Source organism: Dreissena polymorpha, chromosome 11, assembly GCF_020536995.1.
Source record: "Dreissena polymorpha isolate Duluth1 chromosome 11, UMN_Dpol_1.0, whole genome shotgun sequence".
In the NCBI taxonomy this organism is placed as follows: Eukaryota; Metazoa; Mollusca; class Bivalvia; order Myida; family Dreissenidae; genus Dreissena; species Dreissena polymorpha.
This window is the reverse complement of record NC_068365.1, coordinates 76,377,321-76,405,104: the sequence shown is the minus strand read 5'-3', so window position 1 is coordinate 76,405,104 and position 27,784 is coordinate 76,377,321. Positions and strand designations below refer to the sequence as shown.

Genomic DNA, 27,784 nt, shown 5'->3' with positions numbered 1-27,784 from the left:
CAAGTGAACTTAAGCAAACTTACGCAGTTTCATTTTTTGTAAAATGAGTCTATATAATTAAAGAGATCAGATTATTGTAATTATTAAAGTAATGCCACGATAAATTAGTTTGGACTTAAAATTAAACCTGTTCAATAGCTTAAGAAATACTTCACATTTGTAGTTATATATTTTTATCGAAGCAAGGTTTCAGAATAGCATCTATTTTACCAACAAACATATTTCAAAATGACGGTAATCCAAAAGTTGATGTCAGGTTTGGTGATGACGCTCATATGTGCTGGAATAAAATGCGGAGCTCAACGTGGACCGGTAGGATCATTATCTTTACTCTTACTAATGCAAAATATATAATGCGGTTGGTAAAATGGTAAATATACAATAATATTAAGCTATGATATAATGCTTCTTAGTTCTTTACAAATAAGAACAAGATGTTCACAATCTATATACGACAATTACTTAGTTGAATGATTTGTCAATTCAATTGACAATTGATACAATATTTTAGAAGAATTGTTTCAACAATATATTGTTTGCATTTTACCATACTGGCAGCAATGTGCGGTACGGTATTCTGTAATAAATTCATTTTATTCCACATTGTTTAAAATTTCATATCCTAATATATTCACATGACATAAACACAAGTACTTCAACGATCTAACGATTATATCACTTCGCAATTGTTACAGGGAACCAACGGCAGCATAAATTCTAAATGAAATTAATAATGAAACGAAATAATCTGATACATTTTATTGTTCGTCAATTAAAATAATCGATGGAAACACAATATGACTACCGTATTCTGATATTCTAGACTATCTAGACTTAACATTAGTAAACTTACTCCAGTACTCTACACAAAGAAATATGTAGAATAATATTTATACTGCATTTACCTTTTTTGTTTAAAAAACATTATTATGATTAACTGACGTGATTGAATGTTCCACATGAAATCATTTAAACTCGATGAGTAAATGTGAGGAAAATTTTACTTAGCCTTATTCTTTCTGATGATCTGTCAATGATGCGATATCGCTTCTGAACATTGAACGTATGGGCTAGCAAATTATTAAGCAGTTCTTGAAAAACAACGAAATGCCATTTTGAGCAGGACTCTTCCGCATTCTAACGTAATAATGAGGAAAAACGTTTTTCTTTAATATTTCAGAGTTGCTTATGGGACTCTTCAGCATGCCATATTATCAACATTACGAACACGTTAAATTAACCAATCGTTTTGCTCATAAGTATAGGCGACATTGTTAATATGCACATAAACTTGAAGCAACCTGATTGTGTTAAGTACGATAAGATAATTATATGCTAAGTATATGCGGCATCGTTAATTTGCACAGAAACCTGAAGTAATATGATTCTGTTAAGTAGGATAAGACAAGTATAGGCTAAGTACATGCGGTATTTTAATATGCACAGAAACCTGACGCAACGTGATTATGTTAAGTAGCAAACCGTAGTAGTAGACAATGTACGGTCCAAACGAATAAAATCGTTTTTGATAACTTTGAAACATATATTGGAAAGTATCGAAGTTAGAGGTCTAAATATATTCAATAACGAACTGTTTAAAAGGCTATCGTTCACAGATTTTTTTCATTTTTAAAATAAAATAAAATTATTAATTAATATTAATAAAAATTTATTTGAGTACGAAGTGTGAACATTAGTAACGGACATTATATTGAAAGCGGATTAGTACAATTATAAATATTCTTATATCATATCATAACTCTTATATTCGTGGGTTTCTTGACAGAGGCATTTGATCGTAAAATTCAATATATGCTCTCACCGTTCCCTACATACTTTAAATAATACATTTTTTAGAAATATACATATTTCCAAATTATTAAGATATGACATAACTTCGATTTTAATTGAGGATTTTCGTAACTGAAACTATAGTTAAAATGTTTGTGCAAGTCGTAAGAGTTAAACAAATAACAACTGTATTTTTAATATAATATATTTTCTGTTTGGCAAATTGATTATCCGTGTAAGTGCCCATGATATTTTTGAATTTATTTGATTTTACTCACATGTAGACGATTTCTTAAAATATGATTTATGATAGAGTGAACTGTTGCTACCGGGTATATGAAATAACATTTTAAAGGGACCTCTGAACGTTTTGATAAATTGACAGAATTGCAAAAAAGGTTCCAGATTTACAAATTTCGTTGTTATTTTTGTTTGTTAAAGGAAATATTAATACAGAACATTTACCATTATCTAATATATCAAATATATTCATCTTTTGAAGATTTTGATATCTGAAAATTATAAAGAAATACAAACGCAAAACAATGGAAAACTTTTGAGTGTTATATTGCTATCGTGGTTTTTGGAACATTATTTGGATTGTTAAGTACATTATAAAAGTATATTACGTACAAAATATCTGCATGAATGGCCGAGTGGTCTTAGAGATAGAATTTTACTCTAAGGGTCAGTGGTTCGACTCTAGCTGCGGACCTCTTTTTTATTTGCTTTTATTCTTGTTTTATACTTGCGCTCTTTAATTGCATTATTTACATGTATTATTTTAAACAATTACATGGGAAACTTTGAAACATGCCAAAATCTGTCAACAAGTCGCTTTAAAGTAGATGTATTTCCAAATACCATTTTCATATACAAACCTTCATTATCAACATGCAAATTTTGTATCCATTACAAATCATTGCAAAAGTATTCATGGCAATGGTCAGTGCACAGGCATCATTTAATTATATTAATTGTTTCAATAATGTTAACCTCTCGTTTACAATCCTGAAGGTTGTAACAGAACAATTGGTCTATTTGAAAGGAGGAAAAAAAAAACGTTTGCAATGGGACATATTATTCCAGTCAGGTATAAACTTAATCTGTACTCCTGTCAAACTGGTTATCGATGGAAATTAAAGCAGATAATTTCGAAGAACACTATATTGTGCTTGTTACCAGCTAAAGGATATTGACGCAATAGCAGTGCATCAATTATAAGCTGAGTTCTTGTTTATAACATTTGTATAGCTAGTTATATTATGAGTGTTGCCATTGTCAGGCCATTAAAATATTGTTGGTCAAGAAAAGATTAATATGCATTATAAGCGAATGCTATGATTATCAGTTCTACGAGTCTTCATGTTTTTTGTGTATTTGCAACTAGCCAGAACGATTTTATTATACGTTTAACTATACTGCATCCATCCAATTTTAACAATGTTGCGCAACACCGTATGGTATGTTTAGGATTGTCTTTCATGTTTGATGACATCCCACATCATTAAGTATTTATAAAGAGAATACAAAAGAAAGAAAACATGGAAGAAATATCGTTCAGTACATATTCAAAATATGCAACACTTCTTGTTTAAATACACTGAATAAAAATGCTAAATAATGTGCATAAACTTATAAGGGAATAATAATATTTCAAAATATGTTCAGATGACCCCCCCCCCCCCCTAAAGAAATTAAAAAGGGGGTTTTGCTTGCCCATGTAATATATGAAAAACGCATATGGAAGGAAACAGACGTATACGACAAATATAGAAATAAAAAATTACTTCATAGTCGATCCTATGTAATCATATTTGTTGATGAGTTCAATCTGATGCTACGTACCAAACAAATTAGTGTCACAGCGAACAAAACTGGTTAACATCAGCTCGTGTGTTTATCGAAAGATTATATAAAGCTTTTTTTAATAACTATTTGTGATAAAGTTTCTGATCATAAAATATAATGTGCGTCGCATTGCTTCTGTCTTTTCTATATTTTTTGAATTATTGTCAAAGAATATTTCTCTTAAAATTAAATAACGCATCTGGTCTATAAAAATTGCAAAATCTTTAGGGCAAAAACAGTCAATAAATGTCAAATTAGGTAACTTTACAATGCCATTATATATCGAACTCGTGAAACAACCTTCCTAACGACCGCATAATATGACGATCGTCACTCCAGATATTCCCAAGACACCAACAAAAAATCACAACGACAGGATTATGAATATAATGTGTCCATATTGACGTACAAGACATTAACGAGAGGTCGTTTGATATATCGGACGCTTGAACAAAGCCCATGGGTTCAACAATTGAATAAAATAATATTCAATACCTATGAATTTATCACATTACCGACTGTGGAAAATCCTACATTTACCACTATAAGAATTTTCTTAGAAGTGCCTCCTTTGGTGTTCATGGACACCATCAATCATACTAGGTATTGCAGATAGCTTATTCTCTGCTGCTCATTTGAACAAAGCTGATTCGACAAATGTAGCTACTTACGACAAGTGATATGGGGAGAAGGAGTCAGTAGGTTAAAGCAAAGTCAATTGTGTTTAGATTGTACAATTATTCCAATCTTCGACTTCATTTCTCTGTCGCTTACGAATATTTGCGTATTCAATAAAATTTATTCATTAAATGTTAGTCAAAATTTATATCTTTACGCGTTTGAACTTTATTCATTTTGATTAAGTAACCAATATAAAAAAGCACGGTTATTTTCAGAACAATAAAAAACTATGGGGATGAGGAGAGATAAGATACCAACAATAACCTTTGTAATCAATAGTTAATAATAGTATTAAAGGGATCTTTTCACGCTTTGGTAAATTGACAAAATTGAAAAAAGTTGTTTCAGATTCGCACATTTTCGTTTTAGTTATGATATTTGTGAGGAAACAGTAATACTGAACATTTACCATGGTCTAATATAGCCATTATATGCATCTTTTAACGATTTTAAAACCTAAAAATTATAAAGCGTTGCAACGCGAAACGATTGAATAATTTGGAGAGTTCTGTTTTTGTCGTTAAATTTTGTGAATCTACGAAGATTGCTTATATAAGGTATAAAATACGTCAAGTATGTGTACTCGGCGGAATAGCTCAGTAGGCTAAAGCGTTTTTACTTCAGGACTCTGGCAGGACTCCAGGGGTCACTGGTTCGAAACCTGCTCCGGGCAATGTTCTTTTCCTTTTTTTAATTTTATTCTTGATTTTTTACTGGAGCTTTTACGATCCAATGTTTACATTTATCAATATAAAGCATTTAATGAATAAGTTAAAAAATGCCAAAATCTGTGAAAAGGCCCCTTTAACTGCAATAAAAGTCGCGGGGTTTACCAATTCGTGTCGGCGTTTAACCTCGAACATAAACTGAACGCGGTTTTCTCCATAATGAGATGGCTATTCTTTCTTGATAACGGAGCGATAACCTGTGTGGGCCTGAGAAAAATATCGGAGTTAAACTTCTCTCCTTTGCACTTACTGGCAAAGGTAAAAATATTTATCAGAACAAGCGTTGAATACGTGGTTAGTTTTGTTTCATAGTTCATCTTCTGATTTTTTAATTCTGAATGAATGCGGATTATACAACCAAACGTAATTATGTTTTTGTGTGTAGATATATACCTAGCACTTTGAACATTCATTCATATTAATGTACGAGAAATCGGATATTTGATTTATATTTTAACATATACAGTTACATTACAACACTATAAAAATAAAAAGTACATAAGTTAGTATTAAATTGTTTCGCACATGCTCTAGCCAAGCTATTTTATTCTACTTTGTCAAATGTTTAGGTCTGGAACAATATAGTATTACAAATGAAATATCAAAACATTATTTAATGATGTTCAATGCGACCTCGTATACTGTTGAATTTACATATACTGATTCACGGTTAACATTATAGATGAGGCATAAATAAGTATAACATGTATTTATGTTCTGTGTATAATGATGTACTTATAACATATGTCATATTCTTTAATGTTTAAACCCGGCTGTTTGATATCTCAACATGGTACACAAATTCAACCCTGGAAATTATCATCAATGCAAATTTGATTGTTACTTGATAGCAACATCGACTATTAATTTTTAGCACTACCACTCGACATTTGTCTTTCTCTTTCTTATATTTACTATTTTAATTGTTTAAAAAAATGCAAATAAACGATATAATGACTGAATAATTAAGGAGTTTTTGTCATTCAAAGTTGGAAAATCCCATTCGTTTTCGATCATTTTTAACTAAATATTCAATTACAAAGTTCACTCTAACAAACCTAAATATTGATTATGAAATACCTTTTTGGTATAATTATGATATATGAACGCTTTATTATATCTACCCAGGACAGCATTAGAAGTGGAACGGGTGGAATGAGTAAAATATAAGCACACACATTATCTCCCCTCACGAAACCAGAAACATTTCAAGTCGTCAGTAGGTTTAAACATTATTTCTCGCAACATAACGGCTTAAAGAAAAAATAAAGTTTGAGCATAGATATTTTCTCTGATGTAAACTTGATCGAAAAATAGATACGTATGTTAGTTTCGCCGCACAAATTTAAATTTCCAGCTTACTAGCATTTTTAAACAATTACATTTGCCAGAATCATGCTGCAAACGAAATTTTTAGATGTTGCATACATTTGTTTAACATGTCCTTTTTATATTCATGTTGTATAATAAACTGCGCGTATACATTAATTATAAACTGCTTATAAATACATATTCCATGTAGCAAATCATTTGTAAACAAAAGCAATCAGACCCGAAATAGTTCACATTAATTTGTTCATATTGCTTATCTACGCATTAATATTCATAAAAACATAATTCCTAAATATTTCATTAAATGTTTGTTTAATTGTGTAAAAATAATTGATAGTATATAACCGATTCTTATTGTTAAACATAATTAATTACACGGTACCTAAACAAATCACGAAGTAATAACCAAAACCTTGGAATTGGAAATATGTTCTCCATAATATAAATTTGAGACTGACAAGATTTTGACTTTGGAAATCAATAGATTCGTCCGATGTTTTTAGATATGTCATTCTATTTTGTTTCTTTTCAAGACATTACTGTTTGGAAGTGTATAGTATTATTATAATAGAAAAAAACTTTGATAAAAATTCACTTCCCGGTGGAATCAAACCCGGGACTGGTATATGCAACAAAGTTTTCTCAACCTTACAGAGGCATATAAATTGGTTAGGTGAATATAATATAAAATATCGTATTTTGATTCCGACCAAATTTTTTTTGCGAGAATTTTCGGAGGCCGTTAAGGTTAACGGAAGAGTACAAAATTAGGCGATATAACACGAAGTTTATTAGAGGTCTTAAACCATGACGTTCTTATAAAAAAAATAACCAATAGGTTATTTAACACAAATATTTCCAATCGTAATTTCGTTATTTAACTGATTATTTCGGAACAAACGTGCTTCAACAGTAAACGCAACCGCATACATTTACTCCGATGTTCTGCTTTTATTGGCAGGACCTTGCTATATTAAAAATATATACGCTTTACTGATATCATTGGTATATTATGCTAGGTATTCATCAAAACACAGCACCAAACAAACAATGTACCACCTGTTGATTTGTTAAACCAAATTTTTCATTACACACTTGACAACGGGATGGGGAAATTGTTGCGGATTCGAATGTGTATAATTTCCAAAGATACGCTTCAATTATAAATAGAATTGTAAAAGCAAACAACTAAATACAAAACCCATTGTTTTCTGCATACGCTGTTGGTTTTCATTTTTCATTCACGTTGTTTAAAAAGATAATAATCACGTTTCAATGAAACGAATTTTAAATTTCATCTGCGGACGACAGTTATGAAATGACTACATGCAATTAAGCTATTGTCTGTGAGTTTGATCTAGAATCGATACTTCATGATTTAGTTTTTTTACTACCATCATCTGTTTCATTCACTGTTATGTTACACTATTGGAAAAAATTGGTTCATCGTGACAATTATGTGTTTATTCATTGTTAGAAAGCATATCACGTCTAGAACAATGCAATCGGAAGAAATCGCATAACAATAACTGCCGTAAAAAAAGCCATTTGCACGTTAACAAGTCGACATTTGTAACCTTAAATTACAGCAACAGGGAAACGTGATTGAAATAAAAGGAACGCTGTACGCTGTCGACCATAGTTTTTTCGTGCGTAATGTGGCACTTTATGTTGTAACTATGTACTTGTTGCTATTGTCAGTCGTCGAATCAAATAAAACATTAATACAAAATGTTACCGAAAATAAGAAAATTTCTTACAAGCTTGTACACACACATTAATCATGCTGTACATACTCATTACTATATGTTTTAAATAAAACAACAAAATAATTATGGTAATTATGAAAAAATAAACATATATTATAATATTACTTTTCCCATCACCTTTACTACTACAAATAATAATACTCATTTTCATTTCAGCTTTGTTCATGCCATCACATATACCGGAAATGTTTTGTTTCTATCGCTTAATAATAAAATATAGATTTTAAAAATCTATATTTCTAAAAATATTCAGTTTTTGCCTCAGCGTATTATTGTATTATATTATTCCGCACAACAACAAATAAAGCTTGATCAGGTACAGGGCTTCAAGGAGCCTTTCACGTTTTGGCATATTGACAAAACTAAAAACAGTTGTTTCAGGTTCGCAAATTTTCATTTTAGTTATTAAATTTGTGCGGCAAAAGTAATATTGAACATTTATTATCATCAAAAATAGCCATTATATGATTTTTTTTTACGATTTTAAAATCTGAAAATTATAAAGTGTTGCAACGCGAAACGATTGAATAATTTGGAGAGATCTGTTATTGTCGTTATATTTTGCGAAACTACGAGGATTGCTTATATAAAGTATAAAATACAACTCACATTGTATGTGCACGGATGGCCGAGTGGTATAAATCGGAGGCTTTATACTCCAGGACTCCATGAGTTCGTGGATCGATCCCTGTGAGGGTTACATTTAAAAAAAAATATTATTCTTGATTTTTACTGAAGTTGTTTTATCTAAGGTTTAAATTTATCAATATAAAACATTAAATGACAATTTTCAATACATGCCAAAATCTTTGAAAAGAACCCTTTGATCTGATCTTTGTACAATAGTATACCCGTTTTGCGGTACAGTAGAATACAAGCCAGCATAACGATATTATATTGTACCAAAGGCACGTTGTATTATGCAAATCAGTAGTTCTTATGCAAAGGATATTATCAATGATTAATACCCCAGATATCCAATTACATTTGCTGTTCTGACCACCATAAAATAACATCATAGTGTTATTAATGGTATGCTATTATTTCTTCATCGGATATCACATTTCGCGCACAGTATACTGGTACTGAATATTACAGATTGTATATGAAATGCACACTTCGCGATGGGATTTGTTAGGACCTCATTACATATAATATCCATAATCGGATGGTATTATCTCGAATACCAGGAATATGATACACGAAACGCAACCGTAACTGAATTTGATGATCATTTAATAGAAGCACACAACCATCAATTGCTTTCATATTTGATTGGCATTATGCATCCGTATTAGTTTAATAAGTGCACGCGTATTAGAAAGGCAATAGCTATCTTTTAACGAAGATGAGTTTAAAATCCTTAATCTCGTCAAATATTTTATACACCTATTATGACAGTCGGCATTGTACTGCGAATATGAAACATAACAATCAACACAAATCATGGTGGGTGTTCAGTTTGCACATGCATACGAAATTTATTATTTCTTTATTATTACTATTTATTCTTTACGTACTTTGTACTTAGAAATTCATCTGGACATTATTCCCCGCCGAAAAACGTTAATTGTGTGGACATTTAAAATGATTTGAACGTCTTCGATTCCAGTACCGAACTTAAAATGTACACCTTTAAATGTTCTTGACACAATCATTACAATTATAGTCATTGATGCACGTGTTGTCACATTACGTTTGACATTAAATAAGCATACGTAGGTAATACTTGCATATATATAAATATATATATATTGGTGCAATACTCAGGGCATTTTAAGCAGCGCGCCTTTTTTATGGCTAAATCTCACGTTGTAGAATATATCCAATAATTGTTTGACGAGCCCGCATCTTCCATTGAGTTGTTCAACAATGCCAGTAATAAGTCGCGAGGTAATCGAATCCTCACGTTGAATGAATCAAATGCTTCGCAAATCGACCGTATCCGTTGAGTAATGAGTCTCGAGAAAATTGAATTTGCCTAAGTGGAATTGAACAATCAGAAAATCACCAATTTGAACTTTGCGGTGAGTTCAAAGAAGGTAAATATCCTTAAATGTTGGTTTCAAGAAATCTTGTAGCGGAGTACGTTGGGGTGGAATCGAATTACTTATAATATCGTAAATCATAGTTACGCAATGTTCTCAATACAAAATTGAATTAGATACATAATGAGTTCTTTTTATCAAATATACGATAATACAGGAAGCTCAATAAAAAATGAAGAACGATCAGTATGTCATTAATCATTGCTAGATGAGGTTATATCAAATATTATTTCCAGGGAATATAGCTTGTTTCAAGTAAATAAAAAACACCCGTAAAATTGGTAGAATACAATCATGGTAAACGACTGATTATATTTGCATCCAGAAGCTTAATATGGGACTTTTTTTTAAATAAAAACACTTGCATTATAATTGCAGTGAAGTAATATAATCCGTCTTGATAACTTAAAAACTTATTTTATTTACTAAATAAATGATGCTTTATCTAAAGTAAAATTACGCGCACGCTATTCTTTTCATTCCAAAACTGATCATCGAAATATATAACGTTTTCAATATTTTAACACGCAAAGTGGATTGTTTAAAAGTTAGTGAATTATACTAATAATGTCTGAATCATTTGCAAGGAAGTAACATGGCGTTTGAATGTAAATAAAGTTGTTTTCGTGAAATGAGAGCTCTAACAACGCTTGGTATTTGTTTGAATGAGAAGATACACAAAAGGTGTCTTCCTCACACTTAATGCTAGTCATTTAGCTTGTGGCATAATATGTGCGTTTGACACATGCGGTTTAATGTATTCGTCTATGTCAAGCCTTAAGGAAGATATTGACCTAAGAGCGGCGCATGTCAGCAGCAATAGATGGGTTGGTCACTGGTCAGCCGGTCAGAGATTCGCCGGTTAGATTTTGCCATCACCCACTCAATTTATAGAAACTCATTATTTCTAATGTCAGGGTATAGCTAGCAACATATTATTTAAACAGATTTTTAAATGAACATTATTTTTCTTCCTTGAATATCGATAAGTTAATGCATATACGCGTGTATAAAAACCTCTTGATAGATTGGTTTGGCGGCTTTTAAATAGAAAATATGTTTCAAATATGCAGCATATTTCTAGTCAACTTCTCAATCTCATCTATAATTATTTTTGTACTAACACTGCTCATAGTCAAACCCGAAGACCAATATGCACTAAAATTACATAATTCATCTGTGTTTATCATCTCTTTAAAAAACAAAAATAAACATTATCAAGTCTATTTAAAATCAGCCGAATATGCAGAGTCGCAATAATTCGCTTTAAATATATTTGGTTTAAAAAATAAAAACATAAATATTTCTTGATATAACATAAACATAATACAATTAGAAAGTATACCTTTGATATTAACATACACTTGTGCATGTCTGAAAGAGACGGGATATCAAAATGTTATTGTTTAATAGTAGTCGTGTTAAAGTGATCGCCAATACGTATGTGAAGAAATCGACTCTTCTGATTATTCATACATTATTTGTTATCTTAAGTAATTGTAAGACACTTTTAAATTTATATCAGTTTTGGTTCAGTATAAGAAATTGTATCGTCGCTTTAAAGACAAAAATATGGTTAACAAAAAATATTTTCTTATAATTTACCCTTCACTAAAACTTGATTTTTCTTGAACGTAAACATACATGTTACCTTAAAAAAGAGACACGTGTAACCGAGGTGCGTTTATTATAAATCGTATCATTTGTTTGATGGCCGACAGATCGTTGAATGACGACAAAGTATCTGTTAATGTATCCCTGCGTGTGAAACGATACAACTGAGTTCGCGCATTTGTGTCAAACAATCGCTCTTGACTGCGATATCGGACGCTGCGAGTGTTAATGTCAATCCATCAAATATATAAATTACACGTCACGGAAATAAGTCAACCTTTGTCATCCCCATGTGTATCATACCATAATAAGTAGTATCTTGAATAAGTTGATGGTTATATATTTATGAGTATTGTTTTCTTGGAAAAATATGTATGTCGTGATATTATAACTTAAATGATGTACACGTGCAATTTACAGTATTGCGCAACCAAAACTTAAAATAACGGTGAATAAGTGTTTCTTCTGCTTCGTCACAACACTAGTCATGCTAAAAATTACGGCTGAGTTAACCAGTGTTGTTGTTTTTTGCCCTATAGGGGAATGTATGCATGAATGTAATGCTCACAGCTGAATGTCTCTGTCCTTTTATAAATATATATCAATGTTTTTTTAAACATTAGTTTCAGACAGTTCAGCCGTAATGCACAGTCTCGGTTTTCCTAGCCATTTTGAGTCTAATGGGGATTTTTAAAATCGATAAAATGGCAAATTTGAGCAAATTGGATCCAATTAGAATGTTTTATCAACAAATATTGACACAATATAGATACATCAGGCCTTTTCCTGGCTATTTTTTGGGGGGAAAAATGCAATTCATGTGAAAAGTCAACTGATTTGGGAAATACTTATTTGATATAAATGTTTATAATAATTCAAAAACATATAAATTATAGTTATATACTTTGTTAGTTTTTTATAAAATAAATTTAAGATATATTTATCACTGAAAGTTCTTTCTAAAAAAAAATTTTTCTATGTTTTGGAGGGGAATTTTTTCTACAAAATTGGGGAAAAATATATACTCTTTCTTCAGAGGAATGGGGCCGAATATCGGACTCGAAATTGAAATAAAAACACTGTAAACTATAACCCAGCTTGATATAGTGATACATTGTATATTGTCAGTGAAAGTTAAGAGAAAAAAGGATAATGGCTTTTAACAATTTTAAATTATATAAATTTTTATAACGAATAGTTCTGCATTGCATAAGAAAAGGGTATGCATAGTCTTTCAAATCTTTATTGAACAATTTGCTTGTATTTGTATTTTTTAAATATGATTTTCTTGATTGCATCTGTTTAACCCATGTATGCCTAGTGGACTATCCCATCCTTCAAAATTGGATTAATTTATTTCAAAAATTAGGGATGTATAGTATATTTATTCCTATATTTAAAATATTTCTTCTGGAAATTCATTCCAGCAAACAGCGCAGACCCTGGATTAGACGCCGCATCTACGATGTTTGCCAAGGCCTTTTTTCTAGACGCTAGGCATAAATGGGTTAAGAGTTTGTTTTTCGAACCACTCAACGAATGCAAATCAGTGATGATAGTTTTTAAATACTTTAGTTTTATATCATTTTATTTTTGGTGCGGAAAGTTTATTGTGAATTTTATGAAATAGTTTGTCTCTTGTGCTCAACAATACTATGCAGGGTTCTCAATAACTTTTGAGCGAACAGGCAAAAATGTGAAAGCAACAGGCCTTCTAGGGGGGTCTGGGGGCATGTCCCCTCGGAAAATTGTTTAATGGAGCATTTGATTTCCTGCATTTTGAGCCATTTTATGGCTATTTTAATGGTCAACCAGGCACTTCAATTTGAGCATTTTGTAAGTGCATTTTTATGAATTTTAGCTTTTTTAACTAACAAAAGATAAATGAAAAAAGCTCTTGGAATTGGGAATGGGGCCGAAATACGGCCCTACAGGTATGGGCGGAAAAGGCCTGATCGTCCGTCTACCATGCACATATTGCGTGACACTTCTAGCTTGAAACGTGACTGAATTAAAACAAACTTTCACAACAACAAAAGCTTTGCATTAACACAAAAACGCAAGCAATCAGGAACAAAAACTCACCATGTGATGAAAAGAACATCAAAATATTTGACTGCTTTTTGACCGATTCCAGTTTGCGCCTTTGATTGTTGTTGGTGTTGTTGTTGTTGTTATTCTAAAACGCTGTCGAATGTAGCTATTGGCTCTTCGTGCTAATGAGATTTATGATATTTTAGTTACCGGGAATGCAATGTTAGACTAAATCGCGTGTCTAATGATACAAAGGATTAAGGTCATTATTATGTCTCGAAAATTCAAACCAGTCAAAAAACGCGCGTTAAGAGAGATAATCAAGCGACGTCTTTGCTTAATAGCAAAAAAAGGAGCAAAATTATCGAAAAGACACGCCCATTTCTAAGTCAATTGCCGAATTTCCGAATCTGAGCGATTTTCAACCGGCCAATATCTGATTTCATACGGCTGATTTTGCCGGCGGCCGGCTCTTATTGAGAACCCTGTCTATGGCTGATAAAGTATAAAGTTTACATATGTTTATTGTTTTTTTTTTGCCAATTTTACTTAAGCACTTTTAAGTTTCATTTTCAAAATGAATAAATTTTGCCTTCTGCATTATTTAAACGAATCATAAACAATATAATGGAATTTGTGAAATAAAAGATCGTTCTGCAAAACCACTATATATCCATATAAATTCATTTTCGTACTTTATCTTTTTAAAAGTTATTTTAGTAATTTATATGACGAGATGTTTCTTTGTATAGATGTATAATGCAACTGTTTTTTTATATCAACTATAGGAACAGTTAATGAGTCATCCAAAGCGACTTTATGTTGGTATCAAACGTAAACCAAATATGTATCACGATCTCACGAAGGCAAAGTCACATAATACAATCAATTTACTCGATACTGTACCATATTCAATTGCAATCCAGAAGTAAGCCACTTAGATATGCCAAATAAGAAAACGTTAGAAAAATTTATATACTACGAACATTAATGAAAGCCGAATTCATTAAAAAAATATCATGGCATGAAAGGTCTATGCTGTGGGATGGCATCAAGTATACATAATAATATTGAATATTAAAGATCGACAAGTTTTCTTCCTATTCAGACATGTTATGTAAACGAATGTGCTCGAATCGGTTCACGATTCGTCAATTGCAGCCGTAATTTAACCCATTTATGCCTACTGGACTCTTCCATCCTTCTTAATTGGATCACTTTATTATCAAAATTAGGGATGTCTAGTATATTTATTTCTGTATTTAGAACATTTCTTACAGAAATTCCTTTAAGCAAACAGTGCAGACTCTGATGAGACGCCGCATCGTGCGGCGTCTCATCTGGGTCTACGCCGTTTGCCAAGTCCTTTTTCCTAGACGCAATGCATAACTGGGTTAAAGTTCATTTACTTGAGATAAGGCGGGTGTGTTCAGCTATCGTAAATGTTAATGCTCCATTTTGTCGTAGTAATTAATAAATTCTATGCGATATTAATAATTGTCAATCCGTTTTTGATGTATCTGTCTCTTAAGATTAAGTGTACGTGTTCAAACGTACTCACACGTTTTCTTTAAATGTAACGATACACGCATTAACATGTATACATTAATTAAAGTTTTCGATATACACTTTATTTATTAGTGTACTAGTTTGCTTACTTGTTATATATATAGTAAACGTTCTACATTGGAAAAAATAGCATACGCTTGGGAACGCACACACATCAATAAGAAGTGTTTGGTGAGTATGCAATTTACCAAAAATGAACATTTTGAAAATGAAATTCGCGTGTAAACGATTTACCCAATTGTAAATGGCTATTTACTACATTATAGTTTTTAAGCAAGATTAGAAATGCATTCAAACCGATTAGCGTATAATTAACAAGCTGCTAGGTATACAACCTATAACAATTTAACAAAGAAATGAAAATTAAACAACTTTAAGCAACTCAAATCAAGTCAAAATATCAATCAGGCACGCGTTATTCAGCTCATTTTGAATTTTATCACTTACTACTAGATTCTTCATTATTATATTCGTTCTCTTATTTGAGTGTTATTTGAAGCAAACGTAAATTAAATGTTGACATACAGTTTGCATACAACAACTTTAATATAATACATAAGTTAGGTGCAACATCACGCTGTCATTGAATAGGACTTAACAACTGAATCTATTCACCAGGGTGACTCAAACCGTCTTTTGCAAAACACGTGTTCAAGTGGGATTATGCAACCACTATCGGCAACCTTCACATCCTATGACTAAGTTGTGGCTGTGTGTGCAATGAAGCTGTTAATAAATTCATATTAACAATAAAGGTATCAAACAGATAAACGCAGCAAACAAATATTCAGCAATCACAATTTTCTAATAATTGATATGCAGATAGATTGAGGATAGTGTAGATACGTATCTTGACCGATTTATTACTTTGTAATCATCAAAGGTAGTCCTTTAAACAAAAAAGGAACTAAAAACATGTCATTTCTTAAGCACAATATACGGTAAGTGATACAGGTCAGATCGTGATTTTGTTATCTAGTGTATTGCCATGAACTCTTCAAAATGTCTGTCTGTCCGTCTGTCTGTCTGTCTGTCTGTCTGTCTGTCTGTCTGTCTGTCTGTCTGTCTGTCTGTCTGTCTGTCTGTCTGTCTGTCTGTATGTCTGTCTGTCTGTCTATTTGTCTGTCTGTCTGTCTGTCTGTCTGTCTGTCTGTCTGTCTGTCTGTCTGTCTGTCTGTCTGTCTGTCTGTCTGTCAGTCTGTCTGTCTGTCTGTCTGTCTGTCTGTCTGTCTGTCTGTCTGTCTGTCTGTCTGTCTGTCTGTCTGTCTGTCTGTCTGTCTGTCTGTCTGTCTGTCTGTCTGTCTGTCTGTCTGTCTGTCTGTCTGTCTATCTGTCTGTCTGTCTGTCTGTCTGTCTGTCTGTCTGTCTGTCTGTCTGTCTGTCTGTCTGTCTGTCTGTCTGTCTGTCTGTCTGTCTCCCTGTCTGTCTGTCTGTCTGTCTGTCTGTCTGTCTGTCTGTCTGTCTGTCTGTCTGTCTGTCTGTCTGTCTGTCTGTCTGTCTGTCTGTCTGTCTGTCTGTCTGTCTGTCTGTCTGTCTGTCTGTCTGTCTGTCTGTCTGTCTGTCAATAGTTTGGCTTGCGTGTGAAGACACGAGTAAACCCGATTGTATCCACTGTTGATGAAATCCGTTGATACATAATCGATCTTCTTAAAAGACTATAAAAATAGAGGTGTTTTATTTAACGCAAACATACATGTTAACTTTAAAACGAGACATGTGTAACCGAGGCCCGTTTATTATAAATCGTATCATTTGTTTGATGGCCGACAGATCGCTCAATGACGACAAAGTATCTGTCAATGTATCCCTGCGTGTGAAACAATATCACTGAGTTCGCGTATTTCTGCCAAACAATCGCTCTAGCCTGCGATGTTCGAAGCTGCAAGTGTTAATTTCAATCCATCAAATATATTAAGAACACATCACGTAAATACGTCAATCTTTGTCATCCCCAGGAGTAACATGCAATTTTAATAAGTATATATAAAATGACGGTTATATTGTTTTCTTGAAAAAAATGTATGTCGTGATATTATAACTTAAATGATGTACACGTGCCATTTACGGTATTACGAAACCAATACTTATACATAACGGTGAATACGTGTTTCTTCGGCTTCGTCAAAACACAAGTCATGTTAAAAATTACGGTTGAGTCAACTTTAACTAAGCTTAATAGATATATTGTAGATTGTCATAACAGTTAAGAGAGGTAGTAAAGTTGCTTTCGTTAACTTTAATTCATATATTTTTGAAAACGAAGAGCTCTGCATTTTATAAGAAAAAGGTATACATAGTATTTCAAAACTTTATTGAACAATGTGCATGTATTTGTATTTTTTAAATTTATTTGCTTGATTGCATATTTTTAAGTGTTTGTTTTTCAAGTCGCTCATCGAATGCAAATCGGTGATGACTGCTTTCAAACACTCTATTTTTATATCATTTTATTTTGGGTGCGAAACGTTTTAACGTGAGTTTTATGGAATCGTTTGCCACTTGTGTGCAACCATACTATGGAAGAAAAAGTATAATGTTTACAACTGTAACACTTAAGGCATGAAAGCGTTTGGCGTAAATGCAACTTACAGCTGCAAAAGCATGCATACATGCGATTTAAAAAGCTGTCAAAGCACGATCAAACTGCTCTTCGCCATTAAAATCCTCTTTAAATGAATGCTTTTTAGCACTTGTTTTGGTTTTATCATCATATATTGCTTTTTGCCAATTTTTACCCAAACACTTTTAAGTTTCAGTTTCAAAATGAATATGTTTTACGTTCTGCATTATTTTAACGAACCATAAACAATATAATGGAATTTGTGAAATAAAAGATCGATCTGCAAAACCACTTAATATCCATATAAATTCATTTTTGTTTCTATTTTTTTTTAAGTTATTTTTGTTATTTATACAACGAGATGTTAATCTGTATAGATGGATTATGAAACTGTATTTCTTATATCAATTATAGAAACAGTTAATGAGTCATCCATAACGACGTTATGTTGATAAAAAACGTACACAAAATAAATATGTATTCACGATCTCATCAAAGAATAACATCAAAAGGCGAAGCCATTTAATAAAATCAATTTTCTCGATACGTGCCATATTCAATTGCAATCGTAAACCACTTAGATATAACAAGTTAGAGATTTTTTGAAATTTTAAATGTTCTAGGAATATAAATAAAAGCCGAATTCATTAAATAATATAATGGCTTGAATGGTCAATGCAGAGAGATGGCATCAAGTATACATAATTATATTGAATATTAACCCATTTTTGCCTAGCGTCTAGAAAAAAGGCCTTGGAAAACAACGTATACCCAGATGAAACGCCGCATCATGCGGCTTCTCATCAGGGTCTGCGCTGTTTGCATAAAGGAATTTCTGTAAGAAATATTATAAAATGGAAATAAACATACTAGACATCCCTAATTTTTGAAATAAATTGATCCAATTTAGAAAGATAGGAGAGTCCACTAGGCATAAATGGGCTGATAAAATACAAAAAAAAACAAACAGGTGCTTTTGCAGTCTAAAGCAAATGTCCCAGCTAATACATTTTGAAATATACATATACAATGTATTGTAAATCTTGCCAGACCTAGAAGTCGTCAGTCAGATACAGTTAAGTCAAGCAACGACATTTTGATCAACGTAAAGTTCATTTACATGAGATGAGGTAGGTTTGGTCCCTATCGTAAATGTTAATGCACCATGTTGTCGTAGTAATTAATAAATTCCATGCGATATTAATAACTGTTAATCCTCTTTTGACGTATCTGTCTCATAAGATTTAGTGTACGTGGTCAAGCATACTCGTTTTCTTTAAATGTAACGATACACGTGTAAACATGTATACTTAAAAATTGAAGTTTTCGATATATACACAAAGAAACCGTCATCTGCATATGCTGGGATAAATTTTCATTATACAATACGGCACTTTATTTATTAGTGTACTAGTTTGCTTACTTGTTGTATATAATATGTAAACGGTCTACATCGGGATAAAGCATACGCGTGGGAACGCACACACATCAATAAGAAGTTTTTGGTTACTATGCAATTTACCAAAAATGGACACTTTGAAAATGAAATTCGCGTGTAAACGATTCCCCCAATTGTAAATGGCTATTAAATACATTATTATATTATATTTTAAAGTAAGGTTAGAAATGCATTCATACCGATAAACTTTGATAATTAACAAGCTGCTAGGTATACAACGTATTATAATTACACAAAGCAATGAAAATTTAACAACTTTTAGCAACTCAAATCAAAACATCATACAGACACACATTATTCATTTCATTTCTTTAAAAATACTTGCTTCTAGATTCTTCATTATTATATTTGTTTTCTCATTTGAGTGTTATTGAAAGCAAACGTAAATTAAATGTTGACATACAGTTTGCATACAACAACTTAAATATAAACATAAATTAGGTGCAGCATCACGCTGTCATTGAATAGGACTTTACAACTGAATCATCACCAGGGTGACTCAAACCGTCTGTTGCAAAACACGTGTTTAAGTGGGATTATGCAACCACTATCGGCAACCTTCACATCCTATGACTTAGTTGTGGCCGTGTATGCAACCGAAGCTGTTAATAAATTCATATCAACAATAAATGTATCAAACAGATAAATGCAACAAACAAATATTCAACATTCACAATTTTCTAAGAATTGATGCAAAAAGAATGAGGATAATGAATTGAAGATTTATATCTTGACCTATATATTATTTTGTAATCATTTACGGTAGTCCTTTAAACAAAAATGGAACTTAAACAAATAAGGTGTTGTGTCAAGCACAATATATACAATGGTAAGTGATACAGGTCAGATCGAGGTATTGTTATATAACGTATTGTCATGAACTCTTCAAAATGGAGATGAAAAAAAAATTACAAACACAAATAAATATATTTTTAAAAATCAAATACAAGTGCCGATATGTTCTCAAGTCGTGTTCACTAAATCGAACATATGACTCAACACGTATAATTTCTGAAAACGATGCCATGTATCCTCTCCAGATTTCAAACGATATCAGGCTCTGGCTTCGGTAGTTATCTTGGCATACTTCACGTGCACATTTACAATACGATAATTAATCATTTTCTACAGTTGAGCTAATACTTCTAAATGAAATATGAGCGAACACATGTATACGACCTTTATTAAATAGTGCGGTTGCGTATATGCATACTGGTCGATCGAAAAGTTTTACAACACCACACCGCGTAGTGCATGTGCTTTGTGTACAATACAAATAAATCACACAAATCACATGAGTCGTGTTCTGAGAAAACTGGGCATAATGCATGTGCGTAAAGTGTCGTCCCAGATTAGCCTGTGCAGTCCGCAAAGGCTAAGCAGGGACGACACGTTCCACCTGAATTGGTTTTTGCTAGGAAAAGACTTCATTTAAACGAAATATGCCATAAAAGCGGAAAGTGTCGTCCCTGATTTTCTTGTGCGGACTGCACAGGCTAATCTGGGACGACACTTTACGCACATGCATTAAGCTCAGTTTTCTCAGAACAAGGCTCATATAATAGTGTTTTATCGTAGAACAATAGGATTAAACTTTGCTATGTCAACTTTAATTATTTACACACAGTGTTAAATTTAACTGGAAGTTTTAAACTAACGAAGGAGCCCTTGGCTGGTAAAGCCCCGAAAGCCTTGAATACATTATTGTGCAAATGCAATGAATTTGACACAAAACCAAAACTAATTTGCCAGTTGTTTGACTATTTTGTGGGTTCTTTATTAAAGTATGCTTCAGACGTATGGGGCTTCACTAAGTAATATGATATAGAACGCATACATTTACAATTTTGCAAACGATTGCTTCAGGTAAAATTAAAACATGTAATGTTGCGCAGCTGTGTATGGAGAAATAGGGAGATAACCCATTGTATGTTAAAATATGTATTACAATTGCTAATTATTGGGTAAAGGTCGGTCCGCTCGGACGCCCATCCGTCCGTACGTCTGTCTGTCTGTGAATAGTTGGGCTTGCTTGTGAAGACACGACTAAACCCCATGGTGTCGATTGTTGATGAAATCCATAGATACATAATCGATCTGCTAAGATGACTACGAAAATGTGAGGTGTTGCATAAAAGTTTAAGTCGATCACACGTTGCCTGAATATAAAATTATTATATTTTATCTCTCCGTTTACTTTCAACGTTCTTCAAATGTGTTAAGTGAAATGATAAAGTGCATTTGTATGCGTTATTATAAAAATATTGTTTTAAATCCTGTGCATTATGTTAAATTAGGGGCAAATGTGCACAAGTAAACAAATTGAATAAATGTTTCGCGCAGTGACCTCTCTGAATCTATACAGTTGAGCAACTCAACATTATTTCGTTCCATGCATGTACAACAATGCAATCCTTTTTAGTAACGCACCAAATGAAAATGTAACACACATGGGAATAATATCACAATTGTCTCGATTACTAATTTATATGCTCTTTTATTTATTAATATAGTTTGCCATTCATGCATTCGAGTATCCATTATCTTTCTCTGCAATGGACCTAGACACAATGTACAGACATAGCTCCTTGATCCGGGACAAATTATTAGAAAGTATTAAGAATTGATTACAAAACCAACCTTTGGGAACACAACGACCATAAAGATAATACGGTTTGCAGTACAAGCTGGTCGTTTGATCATATGACTATAACAGTTGATGTATAAACACGCGTAGATATTATGATTTTACTTTTGTATCCCTTGGTGTTAGAAGTTGAACATTAGATAATGCAAAAGTTTGTTTGTGAGATATGTATATGCAATTACATTTATATTAATTTAATAATAAATGTCATAATCTGGTTCCTATATTTTTATTATGTTAATTCTGATACACATAACATTCTGATGTTTGGACTTTGGGTTTAATGTTTATGGATAATGTTATGAAAAAATACTTACACATAAAGAGAATTGTATTGACATAACAGCACTTTGCTTATACGACCAGATGTGAACATCCTCGATCGCATGTTTCACCATTTTAAGTTCCTTCACAGGCTCGTGACGAAAGGGAAGTAATTTTGGAATAATATTTCCGATTGGTGTTGGGCTGCCGACTGCTTGTGTTTTGAGTAACGTTTACTTCCGTATTATCAGGTTGCCCTATGCACTATGGCTTCTGCACTCTCTCTTGTTTGGTGGATCTGAAGCAATCTTAAGATTTTACAGACCCCGTTGGCAAGTCGAACTATCTTATACCCATGTACGTGTCCAATGTACTCGTCGTATCCGTGCGGTTTATACCCATGCATGCAGGTCTTTCACCCCCCTCCCCCTCTCGGATGACCTAGTGTTTTTGTTCTTGTTTACTTTATAACCAATTTGTCTTGTTTGTGATCAAGACTTTGATAAAAAGCACAGGTATCCAGGACATAACTGCAAATAATACAGACTATTTGGCGGATGCAACCAGTGACATTTTGTTGTATTCAGTTGCATAAATAGGTATTATATGTAAGATATGAAAATGATATTTAAAAGTATTGACCAAGTATATCAACATATTCAAACTCTAAAGTTCTACATGAATGCATGCAACATACTCGGACGATCTCCGGCTGTGTTAACGTATGTTTTATTTTATACTTTCCGGTGGTTTATAGAGAAATATCAGTGAATTAAAACTGATAATTTCACTGTTTCAAACAATGAAAATTATCAGTGAAAATTATCGATAATTTTCACTGTTTATGTTGAATGACGTCATTTTTTGGACGAAATGACGTCATTTTCCCAACGTAATTCTTTAGTTAAACTCTTTAACAATGTATATAAACTGTGAAATAAAGCATAAAATAAACAGAAAATTTGTTGGGTTCGGTGGATTATCGATTTTAATTCACTCGTGATCATATAAAATGTATATTTTCACTCGTGGCTGCGCCACTCGTGAAAATATTATTTTCTATGATCACTCGTGAATTAAAATCGATAATCCACCGAATCCAACAAATATCCTCTATGTTATATGTAATCTTAAGCAAAATACACTACGAGATCATAGCAACACGTTGATGACATTAGCATCGTACGAGATCATAGCAACACGTTGATGACATTAGCATCGTACGAGATCATAGCAACACGTTGATGACATTAGCATCGTACGAGATCATAGCAACACGTTGATGACATTAGCATCGTTTACTTCTAATGGGACATAAACTTGTATGATGCTTTGTTTTAGTTAGCATCGCATTATTTAAAGACTACACACAGAACTATGACATTAATTGATTTTGCCTAAAAAGTCGTTCAATGTTTTAAATTAATAACGCCTTTGCATGTATATACTTATCAATTGAAGACTATTTGATATTTGTATGTTTCATTTACTCTGCCTTCAGACACCAACCTTTTCCTTTGGTCGTTTTTAGAGAAAAGCCCTTTACAAGTTTTATATGAGGCCACATATTTCTTTGTGGTCTTTTTCTCTTAGTCAACCATATGTTTCTCTATTTGCAGGGGCGCTCCAATCATCTCAGCAAGTTGTTCTTACATTCATTTAAACCAACAACGACAGAGGCTCCCTTATCGGGCGCAATGATGAGCAACGTCCTGCCATCCCCTGCCGCGCCAATCAGTGCACTTTTCGTTGACGGCAAACGTGATGTGGATATGTCGGATAAAGTGAGCCTTGTTCTGAGAAAACTGGGCATAATGCAAATGCGTAGAGTCCGCACAGGCTAATAAGGGACGACACTTTCCGCAAAAATTGGATTTTTGCTGAGAAGAGACTTCCTTTTAAAAATGTCATAAAAGCGGAAAGTGTCGTCCCTGAATAGCCTGTGCGGACTGCACAGGTTAATCTGGGACGACACTTTACGCACATGAATTATGCTTAGTGTTCTCAGAACACGACTCATATTATCTATACAGTAATACAATTGGTAAATACTTACGGTAACCTAAAGAAACAGTCGCATCCAATTTCAATGTGCATAGTAAGAGCCCCCGCAATTTTGTCCATTTTTCGTTTTTCACAAATACTTAATAAACTTTTAAACGTACCACAGGGTGTCCAAATGCCACTTGTGAATTGCACGATATAAACAAGTAAAGTACACACATGCCGCCAATAATGAGAAAACTAATGTCACGTTTATATCGACACAGAATTTTCATTTTGATCAATACAAAAATAGATAAGTAATCATACATTTGTTTCGAATAATCGGACTATATATCGTGTATATGTAAGGACAGCTTTTTATGTTATACATCAGAAAAATATTATTTTACCAGTATCACATCAGAGCAACTGGTTATTTAGGTTCCCAGTCACGATTCATTTAAGATTAATCAATAAAGTGACTGTCTAAAGTACCAATAAAAAACTAAATTCAACCATCACGATTAAGAGATAAACAGCTCCCAATCTGCCTTGTTTGCATACAAATTGTGTTTTCTCAGGACGAAAAAGAACGGCAGCTGGATACACTGGGTGGTATCTATGCCTTTGATTACAGACCACCTAGATCTGTGGACGAATATGAAGGTAATCTTCTTGCTTGATCGTTAACTTAAAGTTTACTAACAGTGAATGTTTAATATACGCTCCATTTGTGTGAATAAATACACAAAAGGCAAGGCACGCATTGCGATGCATAATATGTGCAGTGCTCTGTGAAAAAAAAGAATGCATGTGCGTAAAGTGTCCGCACAGGCTAATCAGGGACGACACTTTCCGCTTTTATGATATTTTCTGTTTAAAGAAAGTCTCTTCTTACCAAAAATCTAGTTTAGGCGGAAAGTGTCGTCCATGATTAGCCTGTGCGGAGTGCACAGGCTAATCTGGGACGAAACTGTACGCAAATGCATTAAACCCATGTTTCACAGAGCACGGCCCATATACTAAAAAAAATCGGTAGTTTAAAAAAATGAATACTAGTTATTGGGTTATGCGTAGCTGTAATAAAATACTATTCAGTATTATACGTTATTGTATGTGTGAAGAAAACTCAAATTATATTTAGGTGAAATGTATAAGACAATATTTTAGGGAAAACGAAACTACCGGTAATATTGCCGTATTTTATTCATCAATAACATCTGTCAACCAGTGTTCCTTACTTTTCTTGACACATGGACATGGGTGAAGAATTTCCACATACATCCATAATCAATATAACCATAACTATCATTTAGCTACAGCGACGCAAAGATTATGACACTTTTATCCAACCATTCATATTTATAACGTTGTTAAGCACAAACGATATTGTTTTAGGTATGTGATCGAAAATTCATTGTACTCGAGGTGATAGAAAAAGTATTCTTTCACTAGGCATTGGTTTTCCACAACCACTCGTTAACCCATTTATGCCTAGTGGAGTCTCCCATCCTTCTAAATTGGATCAATTTATTTCCAAAATTAGGGATGTCTAGTATAGCAATATCTGTATTTATAATATTTCTTACAGAAATTCCTGTAAGCAAACAGCGCAGACCCTGATGGGACGCCGCATCATGCGGCGTCTCATTTGGATCTACGCTGTTTGCCAACGCCTTTTTTCTAGACGCTAGGCATAAATGGATTAAATAACATTCAACTATACATTGAAATAATCCAATATGCTGCATTGATTGCTGAAAAGTTTACTTCAGCTAGGAACGTTCCCTATTAATGGTTATATAAATGTATATGCCTTTGTTAATGATCTGTTTAATGTAATGCCAGTTTATTTATTTGCACTTCTAATAACTTAATGTATTTTATATCTATTACTTAGCATTTAACATATTTAGCTAACTTTTGGAATAATGCATAATAAATTAATATGCACGTCGATCAGCATCCGAATTTCTTTAACTTTGTGTAATAGTAAAAAGGACTTTTCATTAACCCATTTATGCCTAGCGTCTAGAAAAAAAAGCCATTGCAAACAGCGTAGACCCAGATGAGACGCCGCATGATGCGGCGTCTCATCAGGGTCTTCGCTGTTTGCTTAAAGGAATTTCTGTTAGAAATATTCTAAATATAGAAATAATTATACTAGACATCCCTAATTTTGGAAATAACTTTAGAAGGATGGGAGAGTCCACTAGGCATAAATGGGTTAATTTACTATTGTCCATATTTAAGTCAAAGGCACACTTTGTTGTAATATGACTTTTGTGTTTCAGAGGCCCCTGAGTATTATTCAGCGGACGAGGACGAAACTGATCAACAGAAACGAGGCTTTGACACCCTCGGTCATATGCAGCTACATGGCTACAAAAGGGGCTTCGATACGCTTGGCAACATGCAACTCCATGGCTACAAGCGAGGCCTCGACACGCTCGGAAACATGCAACTGCACAGCTATTATAAACGTGGTTTCGATACGCTAGGCAATATGCAACTTCATAGCTACTACAAGCGCCGTCCCTTTGACACTCTCGGAGGTTCCCGGCTACACTCGGGTTACAAACGCTTCCTGTCGTCACTCGGAGGAACAAATATCCACAGCTATAAAAGGAGCATAGACGACCAACCCGAAGACAAACGATTCCTTTCTACTCTCGGTGGTAATTATATCCACAGCGGGTTCAATCGCCTCGCGGACAAGCGACGGTACCTGTCGACACTCGGCGGAACAAATATATACAACTACAAAAGAGGACTGGATAGTCTAGGTGGAGCAAACCTTCATGGGGCGTTTAAACGATATCTGAGCTCCTTGGGTGGTACCCACATTCACGATTATGGCATGAAAAGAACGCTGCCTTCGTTCGGAGAAGTAAATAAGCATGGTGGTTTTAATATGGCTGGCGACGTGGAAGCTAACCCCGAAATTTACCCCTTTGAAGTCGAAGATAAAGACGGCAATCTCAATGATGAAACTAATGAAGGCGACGATGTACTTGACAAACGCAGTCTGGATACGTTGGGTGGCTTTGGATTGCACCGATATCGACGAAGCGATGCAAAGGTTCAGAACAAAAACGCAGCAATAAAGTTTGAAAATATGCACGACACTTGAAGTGCAAATCTATTCCTCTTGGTTACAGAAAATGTTATCGAAAAGCCAAGATATAAAAAAATTAGACGTACAGTATATCCCGGCAAGACTATTTAACGATTTTTTTAATATTAATGAAGTCAGTTTCTCTTTTCGCTGTAAAAAGCATACTTTTTACTTACGGCTTCTCTGTTAAATAGTTAATATTTATGCTACCAGCACATTCCAATGCGACGATTAAATCAAGTTTAACATATGTTTTGCAAAACGCTCATTAAAAAGCAATTTTGTGACTTTTATATCAATGTATGCATACTAAATAAAACATGACTCGCTTAA

General features: G+C 33.2%; 1 protein-coding gene across 1 annotated transcript; it reads left to right on the top strand.

Moving 5' to 3' along the window:
- On the top strand, positions 1-27,784 carry LOC127850791 (feeding circuit activating peptides-like). Its single transcript, XM_052384103.1, has 4 exons — positions 1-312; positions 23,967-24,131; positions 24,915-24,999; positions 26,628-27,784. Exons 1-4 carry the CDS (start codon positions 229-231, stop codon positions 27,464-27,466), a joined length of 1,173 nt encoding a protein of 390 aa, XP_052240063.1. The 5' UTR covers positions 1-228; the 3' UTR covers positions 27,467-27,784.

Excerpts from the sequence above, each read along its gene's own strand:
- LOC127850791 (XM_052384103.1), top strand. The coding sequence starts at position 229 with ATGACGGTAATCCAAAAGTTGATGTCAGGTTTGGTGATGACGCTCATA. Across the intron at positions 313-23,966 it reads GCGGAGCTCAACGTGGACCG|GGGCGCTCCAATCATCTCAG; the intron begins GTAGGATCATTA and ends CTCTATTTGCAG. Across the intron at positions 24,132-24,914 it reads ATGTGGATATGTCGGATAAA|GACGAAAAAGAACGGCAGCT; the intron begins GTGAGCCTTGTT and ends GTGTTTTCTCAG.